We start from the raw sequence: 13936 nt of genomic DNA, 5'->3' as shown, positions 1-13936 counted from the left end.
CGATCTGAGGAACACTTATTTAAGAAAAATAGCTGAATCTCAGTAAGAACAGCTATCTTCACGTTATTTTAACTTGTGCTATTCACATCTGCTTCCCCTTTCTGGTTCTGCAGTGGCCTTAAAAACTGTCAAATGCCCTGTAATGGGAATGAAAACCAACAGCCTAGCAGCCACTGGAGGGGGCAGATGGGGATGGAGCTCTTCCAAAACACCATTCTCAGAGAATTACTATCATTATTTTACTTGTCTGGATGTTCACTGAAAACCACCAGTCACAGTGTTACTGGAGAGTGGGGATCCTCTCCTGGCGCATTGTCTAGGTGCTTGATGTCTCCAACAAAGAATTGAGCAAGACACAGAAATACAGCAGAAAAGAAAAGCTTTATTAGAAGGGAAAGTACACTTCCAGACGTGGAAGTGGGCCTGAGCAAGAGAAGTGTGGCTCAAAAGGCCTGGTAACAAAGCCTTTGGGGTTTTTATTCCTATTTGCTATGAGTGGTTACTTTTCTTAGAGGGGTGGGCTTCCTTGATTGACAACTAATATTGACAGGACTCAGTGATTTATCATTTGCTTTCTGTGCATGTTTATTCCCAGAATTCAGTCTGTTATAATGATATTAATGAACTCCTGGGCATATGCATCATATTATAATGATGGTAATAATGAGGCTCAGGTGAGTTGAAGATCGTTGGGGTCTTTATTGTATAGGTGTGAGTGACTGGTTATGAGTGACTGGCTGAAACTAATAACTAATTTTCTGCTTACTTGTTTTCTATGAGTTACTTTTAGACCCCAAATGTCTTCTGGCTTGCTTAATTATGGGTGGACTAGGGCGGACCCCTTCTAGGATAGGATGACCTCAGTGTCTTTGCAGGCAGACCTGAAACCCCCTAACAAACTTTCCTGCCTAACTCTTTTCTAAGAGCCATGAACCCCCTTATTATTAGTTTGGATGTTGAGGGATAGGAGGTCTCTTCTGTATCTGCTTTCTGCTGAGAAGGGTCGTCATCCCTGCCTATTGGGGTTTCATGGAGCTCTTTCCCTTTCTGCCTTAGTCAGGGCAGGATCTTGGATTTCCTGCTGAAGTGCAGCCTCAGTCCCTAGACAAGGAAAAGAAAACACAAACTTGTTATTTAAATCATGTCTATTAATTTCTATTATTGATTTGCCTGTTAAGTGAGTAAAGGGAACCAGGTGTGATTAACATATTTCTTAAAGAGTAAAAAAGACCTTTGGCCTAAAGTCCCCTCCCCTCTCGGACTCAAAGGGCCATGTCTAGCTTATTGCCATTCTGCTAACAATGGGCCAATGACCCTTATCAATAGCTGGAGGATCTGAGTCACCAATTTCGGGGCAATTATCAGGATTTGAGGGAGAGGGCCTTTTTCCCAAAGAAAGGAGGAAAGAAAACTTAACTAGGTTTACTAAAAAGATTAAGAACTCTGCAAGAGATGTCCCATTTCATTTCCTGCTAAAAGATTAAGAATTTTACCAGCGATGTCCCATATCAACAGGGCTTTTTTTTTTTTTTTTTTTTGGCCTTTATTTGACCTAATTCACCTAACTAAAAAGGTTTTTGCTCAATTACAAAAACCTTTTCCCTGGGCATTTGTCAAAAACAATCAGGGACAACCGCTTAACATTATAGCTGCCTGAGGCAGTGGCAACAGAGCGGGCAAAGAAGAAACTGACCAAAAATCTTAAAAGGAAAAGTTGGGGAATGAGTTACTAATAAAGGACTTTGAAAAGCTCTGACTTATTCCTGGGTATCGGAATATGTTATGCGCCTGGGTGGGAATAATCTCCTCTACTTAAAGTCTACTAATTATGAATAATAATCACATCCACAAAATAACTTCATAATAACACGTAGGTGTTTGATTAAATAACTGAGGACTAGAGACTAGCCAAGTTGACACATAAAACTGATCATCACAGGAGAGTACAAAACTATAGAAGAGCATTATATACTATTGAAATAAAGTTGATATTAATTATCCTTGGTGCAGAGCTCAGCATACCTCCCACCATCCCAAGGTCACAAAGCTAGTAATCATCACAACAGGAATTCCAAAGCTAGTTTCCCTCTTCCCTAAACCAGGCCTCTTGATTAATCACTACATTCTATTAAATAGAAGAGGATCCCAATTTCCCAGCCCATCTCTAGCTCCTAAGACAGATAGACAGACACAGATATCTCTCCCCTACCCACCACCCTACATATTATTTTATTGGAGAGGACTTTTAAAAGCCATCCTCTCTAATAATTTTATTTTTTCTGAGAGTCCAATCAGGTTAATACAAATGGCTAACATCTACAAATAGAACGTTTCACTTCCATTTCAAAACATCATCCTCTTCCACTAGAGAACTTCCTTCCTCCTCCTTAGTTAATCTTTCTTTAAAACGTGGCCCTGGCTTTAGTTCTCAAGCACGTTGTCCTCTCAGCTTTACCCTTCCTCCAAAGAAAATCCATGAGCTACTCTCTGATGATTACAAAGAGAATAAAAACAAAAGAAGGCAAGTATTGTCTAAATTTAAAGTGCTGGAAAATCCAACATTTTATTTACTACATTTTGGTGACTACATAAATGCTGAAACATTTTAACACTGAAAAGCATGATGGCATCATCACTTGCTTTTTTTTCTTTTTTTCTTTTTTGCTTAGCAAACACAGCAGATGATATTGCACGGCATAAAGTGAGAACAGTAGGCGAAGCTTAAAAAAAATGAAAGAAACCTTAATGCAGTACAGGAAATACTCATAAACAAACCAGAATAATGCCTAATGCATTACACTTTTTTGTTGCTACACACAAAAATACAGAAGAAGCATTAGACAGAGAGAAAGAGAGACAAAATATTAGCAAACAACCATAACTGGGTACAATAATCATTACATCTGAAATGTAGATGCAACATAGAAACTACCACTGCTTTCTAATTGACAAAGGAAATGACAGGAACATTTGTCTTTTATCAAAAATCTTCTAAGCCCCTCATGGTTAAGTTTTAAAATTAATTAATTATTTAATTATGTATTACTCCACCCCCGCCCCCAATGGGAAGAACTCCCTCTGCTCTTGGAAGATTTTCTACCCTACTGATCTTTTTTTTATTATTATTTTTTATTTTTATTCATTTATTTTTTTACCTGATGATTGTCTTAGGCACCCTCCTTACATAATAAACCATCAAGCCAACTTGAACAGGGAAACTGAGTCACACTTAAACAATAGCTAAGGTCAAAGGTGTATTGAAAATAGAAGAGGGGGAAGGGACAGGTCTGAGTGAGTGACAGATGGGCTGACTTCAGAAGGGACAAGAAACACAGGGAGATATGAAGACGACTACCAAAGCAAGTGGAAGACAATGTTTTAAAGTTTATTTTGTTAAAAAATACTTGTCATTTGATTCAGACGGCATATCTAAAATGAGCCCACAATGATTATGTAATAAATGCAGAACATACTACAAAAAAATTGAGACTAACACAGAAATAGAAAATATGACCTTGTGAATACAACTCGGTTCAGTGTTTCTCTGCTAACCTTCAGTCTTCTCCCTCCACCATTTTCCTGGGCTTTCTGTAATTCACTGCACAGCATTTGTGTTAAAAACAAATAATTAGTCAATGCCTACCAACAAAGCACTGAAGGATCCTGCAACTCAGAGCAGATTTATTGCCCTATTAAAATACAGAACGAGTATAAAAATGTTTCTAAGAAAATGTAACATTTGACCCAAAGTCTAAGCCCCCCTTTCTTTCCCCACCCCAAATACCCCTGACAAAAGAAAATAAGGTAAATTTCTTGTATTGAGAGGGGAAGTATTTACATCTATGGATTTATGCCATGTAGCTGAAGCAACTTATTTCAGCAAAACAGTGGGCACTGGGCCTTTTGAGGATAATGCCACGAGCCGGCTGAGAATTGTGTGCGCGCACTGATCTCACGCAGGGCCAAGAATCTGAACAGCCTCGATTATGCGGCCTGAGGCAGGGACCATCTCTAGAGTGTGGAAAGGAAAACTAGTGGGAAGACAGTAAGAAGAGACCAACTCAAAAAGGCCTGGGGCACATTCACTAGGGGACTCTGACATTTGAGGAGAAGTCTTCTAACTGTGGTGGTCAGGGATATGGGGAGGTGGTGTTGCGGGGGTAATTGTGGGTAGCAGATTCCAAGAAACAGATGTGCAGAGGAATATGTAACTGCGAAACATTTTCCTTAAACTCGATTGGTAATTGGGGCTGAGGAATCATGTTTTGCTTCTTCCATGGGTTGGCCAGATGAGCAGGGGCAGCTGCCCCTCAGCCTTGCCTTTCTCTGGAAGGGCATGAAGCCATTGTACTCTCCTCTCAGCTCTGCAAAAGGAACTGTGCCTCCATATCCTGAACCCTGCCTTGAAGCAATTCAGAAACTAGGTGAAACTTAAGAGGATTTCCAAATTCAAGTTAGCTTGTCTCTTTGAGTTTTTACACTCTTCTCATACTCGTGCGCATGGCTAAAAAAAAAAAAAAAGTATGGCAGTATCTCACAAATGCCGGTGCTTTGGAACGTTAAACAAGTCCTAAATTCTTTGGAATTTCAGGTCTAACCTGCGAAGTAATCTTTTGTAGAAAACAAACAAAAGAATTAATAAATTAAAGGAAGAACACAAATAACTCCTTTCTTCTTTCTAAGTGACAAAAAGGACTACCTTGAAACACTCATTTTGGCATGTACAAGTTTTCTGAGGGGGAACTTGGCAGTGTTCACAACACACATTGAAGTGCCTGCTAAGAAAAAGCTAAAGATACACCCTGCAGTTAAGAGAAGCTCTTGCCTTAAGCTCATCTTAGCATCAAGAACAAAAAGATTGTAACATAAAGCTTTGGCCATGTTGATTCTACTATATACATTCTAAAAACTACACGGTCATAAATTAAAGCAGTGATTAAATAAGCTCATATAAAATGTAATTAAATTAAAAAAATCACAGCACATTATAGAGAAAAATAGGAACCAGTTTCACAAGAAAGATTATATATATATATATATATATATATTTTTTTTACCCTGTGGAAACAAATTTACTACGAAACACAAAAACTTCATAAGTAACCATCAAAATGAAAAGCATTTCTTATTCCATTCTTGCATTTTTACATAACCCTTAACCCACCTGGGGAACATTTCCAGAAATTAAGTCTTCCTTGAGCAACAGAGCAGTTCTGCCAAGAAAATAAACCCCAAACCGAAGGGGGAGGGGGCGGACATCCCAAACATACAAACTACAAAATAAATAGGAATTATAAAGTTTCTTTTAAAAGTAACCTTAACAATTATCAAACTAGTAAGTTCTGCCTTATCACATAGACTCTCTATACAACATAACCCTAAAACTTTATTACTATGAGGTATTTGGAGGAATTGGTAAAAGTGATGCACGGCCTGCCTGGTGAAGGGACTCGGTGAAGTGGGGGGACCTTGAGAGGGAACAAGGAGGAGGAGCTTTGGTTTATCAGCAAGAAATTGGGGGGAAAAAGTCATCCTTTGGTATCAAAGAAAGTTTCATTGCATGGTTGCACGGAAAAAGCACCACGGTGAATAATTATTCCTTTTTTTTTTTCATTAGTGGCCTTTCTAAGAGGCTGAGGTATTCAAAGAGTATAAGGTGAGAGAGGTCAACAGCGGTTTAACACTTTGGTTCAAGCAAGGCACTCGTCCTAGGAGTTTACAAAGTTTGCAACATATTTGCCTAGAGATTTACAAGTAGAACTAGCAGTAATAAGAGTAGTATTTCCTAATGTTGTTGTTGTCCTATCATTATCAATAAGAATGAAGACAAGTTTACACACTGAGTGAAGAGTGAGGAGGGACGAGGAGGTGGGAGGAGGGTTAGGACAGGGGCAGAGTTCCCTCTGCAGACCGAGGCCGTGCATGAAAATATCTTTGGTATTCTTTGGTATCATATCAATGTGATTAAAATCACCAATGGAAATCGAGTGAGGTAGCGTCTTTGGTTCACACTATAAATAGTAGATCTTTACACTTTTTTTTTTTACACGTGGAAGTAGCTATTTCTTACCTTCTGCTTCTTTGTCCTTCCTGTTCAGGAAATAGTTACCAAATGCACTGTAAAGCTAACCACACCACAAGAATAATCCAGAAGGCCAATCGCATCTCAAAACAGCTTCTGGTGTTTGAATGCACTCTAAACAACTAGATAGGAAAGGGAGAAGTGCTTTCTCTTTGTTTGCTAAATGCATAGTTTTCATCCTTTATGTACAAAGAAGGGAGGGCCATTGTTAGGGAAAATGCCTTTATAGCTCATGTGAAAATGTCCTAGGACTCTTTGGTATAGCAAAGTTTGCATTTAACCTGCAAAGACGGGTCATTCACCTGGGGTAGCAATGGGAGTGGCATGAGTCCAAAAGTAGCTTAGCACTTTTACTTTTTTTTTCCCTGGAAAATTAATTATACTTTGGTGGTGGGGGCAGAGTGAGTGACATGTTCAGTCAGAACTTCTGAATTTTCCCATATATTTTCTTTGGTTTTTGCATCCAGGGACTGGAACACTCAGTTCCTGACATCCAGAATTCTTTCACCCGAACATTAACTGAAGTCTGGGCTTTTAGGGTGTCCAGATGTGACACCTCCCACACTTTCTCTTGGCCCCCTTTCAGGGAAGCTTCCGGTTGTGAGAGGACCTGAATGATTTATGGCCAAAAATAGTCTAACTTCCATTCTACCGAAAAACCCCAAAACATGTTATTTGAAGTGCAGTTCTGAAATAAACGAACATGCAATAAAAGGGTGAGATATCTTTCTTAGATGAATTTTTCTAAAGAATTGAGAAATGATGGGTGAACAAATGGCACATGATCTGCTCAGCTGTGATAGGTTAAAAAACCTGAGCCATAAATTAATGTTATAGTAAACAGGAATGGAAGCATTTTTTCTCTACGTGCCAAATCAGAAGCAAAACAGAATCACTCATACAAGATAGAATAAGTGTATTGCTTTGGAGAAGCTGAGTTTGTCCATTATGTCTAAGAAGCAGAGGTCGTGAGGATGTTTAAACAGTCATGTAAAAAAATTGCTTTTCAGGCTCTGATTTGTGCATCTGTTTATGAGAAAATATATCTCTAGGCCCTGAAATTGCATAATGGGTGCAAATTCAATGCTGGTATGAAAATTATCTTTGGTGTTAGCAAGTAGAATCACTGGTTATTTTTCAAGAAAGCATTATGGTGAGAATATTAAAAATGTAATATTCTTTGAGACTGTGTCTACGCAGTACCAAAATAATTAGTCGAAAATGTAAAATGCAGTTAGATTAATTTGAGGGAGTATGTAGTAAAAACAAAACAAAAAGCATGGTTGTCTGAATTCAACTTTGTTTCTTCCTGGGGCATTGAATTTGTTAAGATGTGTGTAGACACAGCTTGAATTTCTCTGCATTTAAAATTCTCATGTTTTAAATAAATAAGGCTTTCCTCTCTCCTGAATTACAAATACATTATATAGCTGTCCTCCTGGCTCCCTCTACTCTTGGAGAGAGAGAAAAAAGTTAATCGGTTTTTTCCTTTTAGTTTATGTCATTGACACATTTAAATTACTAATGAATCTTGGAGGGTAGCCATTTAAATGGTGTCTTTTAATAGCTGAATTATAATTGTGCCATATTTAGAAAGGAAAATTTTAAGCTGAAATTTGGGGTGAGATAAAAAAAAATACTAAGACAATATGTCAAGGCAAATGCGCTGTTTTGTTAAAGGGGAAGTATGAGTTGTTTTTCTTTTCTCATTCTATAGCAGACATGAAGGAGACACAGATGGCTGGTTGGTTTTGCTCATCTCTCCAGGTGCCTGCCTCTTTTAGACCTAGACAAGATGCTGAGATTTGATCCTGAGGAGTTAGTTAATTTTTTTTCTTCAGCATTTTAATGAATCTCAATAAACAACTTATTGTTGAGATAATGTTTAATTTTATATTTCTCGTTAGGTGTGCTAATTAACCAAGAGTACCCAGTTCTTTACTTAATAGTACAAAAGACATCCACTTATATGAGTTACAATTCAATTGAATTCAGAGAGAATTTGGGGTGGGGGGAGGATCATGTGATTCACTTGGGTACTACTAGTACAACTGCATTATCTTAAAAAAAAATTTTTTTTGCCTTAATTTCTACAGTCCTGGTTAAGTGATTTGGGAAAATAGAAATTTAGATTTTTTAATTTGGAGGTTCAGGTCTAGGTTTCATCTGTCCCTGTTAGAGAGTAGAATCTATGTTATAAAATTTTCAGCTTAACACAATAGCAAGAAAGAATGTAGCATGCTTTGGAGGCTATGCTTAATGAAATAAATAGCATAAGACCTACAGAACCCAAGTCTTGTCTTCCACCAGAACTCTGGCTTTTTCTATCTTCCACCATTTCTTGGTTGCACCTGCTATTTTTGTTGATGTCCAAGTCATAAAATGTTTGGGATTAGCCATAAATCAGTTTGCTTATATTTTTAGAATGATCACAAATATTGGATAGTTTATGTTAATAACAATGTTGGTCTGCTCACTCTGTGTGTCTGCAAAGTATTTTTAAAAAGTATTTGGTGTCAAACGTGTAAAGCAAATTTGTCAAATTAATCTAAGTATGGAGTCCTTTATTCAGTGGTCTTTTACTAAAAAGCATTACTTTGAACGAATTTTCTAATTTAGTTACCTGCCCTGTTAAACTTAGTTTTCTAGTTTACAAATGGAAATCCTACTTTGGAAGAAGCCCCAGGTTTTTCTCAGCTATGAAAAGATTCTGGAATCATGTCTATGTGTCTACTTAAGTGACATTTATGGATCCCTAAAGGGAGTGTGCCATCTGGATGTACATGTATATGCACTGACCTCTCTGTTATGATATTAATTGCTTCCCTGAAGCTACATTCTTTCTTGCCAGTTCTGAAAACTAATATGTCAAATGCTTCAAGAGTTATAAATAATAGTCATGATTCTACGTGGCATGTGTATTACGGCTAGATCAGTTCATACGTATAACTTTACATAGTATCTTGTGTAAAAATAGCTTTGGTTATTAAAATCATTGCAATAAAATACCTGCACTATAATATTAAGTGTGTTCTTTGGTACCTAGGTGATTTTTTTTTTTTTTTAATGGATGGACTCTTGTTTCATTTCTTAAAAAATATCTGAACATTCCTTAACAAACAAAGAGAATGCACTGGTTTAGGTGTCATTCAAATTTTCTTCGCTGGGTTTGAATCTGCATTTAGGTTGCGGGCCTGGCAGGTTCAAACGCTAGGCTAGACGAGCAAAATCACACTCCTAATCCAATGAACTCAGACAACCCCATACTGTGTTGGTCGTACTCCTACAGCACAACCCTTCCTGAAGACCAGCCCTGCCTAAGTCCCTAACCACTGGTGGTGTGTGTGCGTGTGTGTGTGTGTGTGCATGTATGTGTGTGTGTATGTGCACCCACGCACCCACACACAGTACTGAGACACCATACACCTTCGTGGCACAGTGGAACAGATGAGAAAGTCCGATCTTAAAAGATGTCCACTCAGTGGCTCAAAATCACTATGCTCCAAACCACAAATTAGCCAAGCACAGCGAGAATGATCATGGATTGAAGGTGTGAGATCCAGCGGTGTTTTCCTGCTCATAATTTTTCTTGCCAAGTCGTTGCCCCGCTGAAGTGTGTGTCTCTGAACAAAGTCAGAATGCAGGTGAGCTAAGTCTTTGGTTTCTTTGGACTATAAATAACACTTTTTTTTTTCTTCAAATATTTCTAAGTATAAACCTGCTATCTTGAGGTCCTGGTCTTTTAAAAATTTGTTTTTTTGTTTTGTTTTGTTTTTTTTGTTGTTGTTGTTTTTTGTTTTTTTTTGTTTTTTTTGTTTTTGTTTTTTAATTTAAAGCTTTTCCACCGAGGTTTTAGTTCGTGGTATTCCTTCATGCTTTGGTACAAGTGCTTGATGAAGAAGATGAGGTGCCTGAATTGGAGCTGCCCTCGTCCTGCCACTTGTCCAGACTCCTCCTCCTGGCATTCATGAAGAAGTTGCTGACGGTGCTCAGCTCCAAGCCCAGCTGCTGGGAAATGGTGATTTGCAATTCTTTGGATGGACGCTTGTTTTCCTTGAATATTGCATGTAGAGTTCGACGCTGGACATCTGTGAAGACCAACCTGGGCTTTTTGGGTGTGTTGCCTCTATCCTTGCCGTGTTCTTGCTCTTTCCTTTTGCATGCTGCAAAGAAACACAGAGGCTGTTAACAAACTGCCGGGGAGAATCGAGAGTGGAAAGGCAGAGCCGATTACATTGGTTAGCCATTCCTCGTGCCCGCTTTCTGTCTGGTGATCTCTGATTTTAGCACCATGGTGGGCTGGGAGGGAACTGTAACAAAAGGATGGAGAATTAGGAGGCAGAGTTGTGGGAGTCCTGGGTGTGAGTCCGAGCTTTGACAAGTATCTGCATTTTGTCCAAGGTAAAGCAACTGTAACCCTGCCGGGGCCTCAGAGTCCTCATCTGCAGAATACAGGATTCTGGCTAAACAAACTTTTGGGTTGAATTTTTACATCACTATCTGCAAAATGGATAGACGAATACCTACCTGGTTGGGTTGTTGTAAGGATATATGGAATAGTATATGTAAAAGTTTATGTTAACTGGAGTGCTTTACAAATGCAAAGTCTGATCAGCGATGAGTGGTTGCAGCCCTTGAAGGGTTTACAGTCTGCTGCTAGTAGAACACTAAGAGCCTAATCGAGAGTCTAAAAACCAAATAAAAAGAAATTACATTAGTTTCCTTTCTGATCTTCTTTGTTTTCCAGGAAACGCTGTTTGTAAGAAAACTGTATGTAATGTCTCACCTTACTCATTCTTCAGTGGAACCAGAACTTGTGGAGACCTGAAGGCTGCCTCCTCGCCATTGGGGCTAAACCTGTCACATTAGGCATGTTCACCTTTGGGGTCTCTCTGTGCCTCTTTTTGCTCTTTATGAAAGACTTGCTCTTGGAGTCCCCTTCTGCACTTACCTTGTCTCCCACGGAGAAGGGCCCTTCCCTGCCCATGTCTCTTGGTCCTGTATCATGAAGCTGCCTCTTGGCTGCTGGAGCTATACTGGAGCATCATCCCAAAGTGGCCCTCAGGCCCCCAGGGTTTGGTACTGGATCAGGGTCTTTCCTCATCTCAGATGCTGTACTCCTCCTCCTAGCCTAATGCATCTCACTGGCTTCCATCTGCCAAAGAGGCACTAAGGGCTGCAATGCTAACAATGCCCTTCCCTCACTCTCCATTTCCACCATCGATCAATCCCTACAGCCATTCCTCCCCAAATAACTGTACAACCCAAGTAAATATAGTGCTTTGGTTAAACAGTTGCTAATGCAACTTTATGACCAGGCTCCTATGCCCTGATTCCAATCAGACTGCTTCCCCTCAGCCCCTTACTTAGGCATCCTGGAGCAGCCACTGCTCTCTTAGTATCTGACTGGCTGTACTCTGACATGAGCTCCAACCACCATGAGAGGCAGGTGGGGCATCTTCCTGGTAAAGGTAGGGACTGCTGATCTTTCATAGCTCCCCAGACCTCTGGTTGGCAGTCCCACCCTATTGCTGTCTCCTGCTCTACTCCCTGCCTCTTTATACTCCGGGTTCTCAATTCCTTATGAGATGGTTCACCAGCTCTGGCTAGATGCAGCCTCTGTGCTCTCCCCAGGTAGCCCTGCTCCCTGACCAGCCCCTACCTTTCATTCCTAACTTCTCCAGATCCTGGATTTCAGAGTTCCCCTAAGGCCTTAAATGCCCATCGGCACAAATTAGCGGAGCAATCAGATCAACTGAAAACCTAATAGATGAAGGCTAAAGAAACCTCTAGTCTTTGGAGTCTAATCTAGGGGTCTCTAAGTTTTTTTTAACCATGTGCTACTTAGTAAAAAACATTTTGTGTGTACACTCCCTAATACTATTTATTTACAAATTATATACGTTACTGCACTACTATATTATGTACATTATAAAGCATATACAAAATATAGAAAAATTTAAAGGGGTAAAATAAAAATAAATATACATAGAAATCCTCTTCTACAGATGCATCAGCTTGCCCAGGCCCTAGAGTGCATTCACCCCACTCAAAAGACCACTAGTCCAATCATTAGGAAATACAAGGGTAAGAATTTTCAGAATGGACATGAGGGGAGACCTCAGTCATAAGAGAGAAATTTTTGACAAGTCAGGCTATATGGTACCTTTCAAAACACATCCTGTAGGTCACTGGCTACATCACTTGCCCAACATGAGAGGGTGGCATCAACATAATGAGAAGTATTTATTAAACATCCAATTCTCTCAGAGTATTGAGCAATTTATCCCAAACTAGTTGAGAGTCCCTAGAAAGAGTCCCTTCCCCCAGGGACCTACAGCCCTCACTGGGTAGCTAGATGAAGTCCCTGAAAAAAACCAACTAACTAGACTGAAACCTACTCTAGTTACTTTGAGTCAGCGCATGTAGACACAGATTTATACAATACCGATGCACGTGGTTGATTGATTCATTCATATCCAAAATGAATACAACACAGACTTTGCTCTTAAGGAGGTCAGTTGAGTGGTCACATAAACAAATAACTGCAAGAGTATAAAAAGAGTATACAGGATACTACCTCTGCTTGAGGATCTTAAGGAAGGCATCGCAGAGGAGGGGGTTCTTACGCTGGGCCCTAAAAGATGAATAGGAGTTCGTTAGTGAGAGAAGTGGAACACACTCATACTCAGCAGGGGCAGCAGCATTAGTGAAGAATTGATAAGTATTAGTAGATTGGTATTAGTAGAGTAAGCGTGCATGCAAGGAGGAAAGCTGTGGGAGACAAGGCTTCACAGATAGAGATCAGAATTGAATTATCTTGTAGATAAGAGGAGTTATTGAAAGGTTTTGAATAAGAGTGTAGTGTGATTAAATTTGGATTTAGATAAACCCCTCTGGTGGTATTTTGGGGGATGAATTGGAAAGCAGTAAGATTAGGGATAAGGATGCCATGATATACCATCCTGCTCCCCCTCAAGACTAAGGCACTCATTCCTCCACCTGCTGGAGAAGTTGGTGGCTGATGACTTTCAGCTGAGGTCCATTCTGGGAACTGCTCTTGGCCAAAGGTTATGCCACCCTTGGGTTGAGTAGGGGGGCTGCCCACATCCAGTGAGGGGTCAGGGGAAAAAGGGGTTAGTATGGAGGGCAGAAGTTGAAAAGAATAGGAATGTGTTGGCCTAAGTGCCCCTCACCCCAACCCCTTGCATTAAATTGGGACAACTCTGAAGTATCATCCTGTTCTAGACCACCCTGTAAGACTGGCTGAGGCTATTCTTGCAATGACATTGAAGTTCAACTTCTCCCTCTGCTTGGTTTTATCTCCTCCACCTCTCTTCTTCCTACAGGGGTTATTTCCTATAGCTTTCTCCAGTAACCTTCCTGCATGCAATTCACAGAAACCCAGCGTCTGTTTCCCAGAAATCCTGACCTAAAATAGGAGCCATTAGAAAACCACTGTAGTGAGGACCCCAAATTAGACAATGGCAGTTGAAGGTAGAAAACAGGGAGCAAATTCAAGAGCTTCTTGGAAGATAGAATCAAGAGGATTTAATGGCAACTTGGCCGGGAGGGTGGAGTACAGAACATCTTCCAGGTTTCTGGTTGGATAGCAGCAATGGGGCCATCAGAAAATGCAGATGGACAAATGAATTCTATGAGGGCAGCAATTGCTTCTATGTGGGACAAATTACACTTGAAGTGCTTGTTGGACATTCTGTTAAAGATCTCCAATAGGTGGTTGTTCAGCAGACAGCAGGATATATGGGGTCTGTGGCTCAGGGGAGAGGTGTGATCTAGGAATATAGGCTAGGAAGTCATTAGGGCTCTAGATGGTAAATTACACAAAACACA

General features: G+C 39.9%; 1 protein-coding gene across 1 annotated transcript in view; it reads right to left on the bottom strand.

The window, feature by feature from the left end:
* Positions 1–5572: 5572 nt before the first annotated feature.
* The window catches only part of ONECUT1 (one cut homeobox 1), a 35781-nt gene continuing 27417 nt past the window's right edge, over positions 5573–13936 (bottom strand). The window contains exon 2 of the mRNA XM_039889000.1: positions 5573–10245. Coding sequence (XP_039744934.1) covers positions 9953–10245 — 293 coding nt within the window. The 3' untranslated portion in view covers positions 5573–9952. The remainder of the gene's footprint in view (positions 10246–13936) is intronic.

This window comes from Pteropus medius, unplaced genomic scaffold (assembly GCF_902729225.1).
Source record: "Pteropus medius unplaced genomic scaffold, Ma_sr-lr_union100, whole genome shotgun sequence".
Classification (NCBI taxonomy): domain Eukaryota; kingdom Metazoa; phylum Chordata; class Mammalia; order Chiroptera; family Pteropodidae; genus Pteropus; species Pteropus medius.
This window is presented reverse-complemented; position numbering and strand designations above follow the sequence as displayed.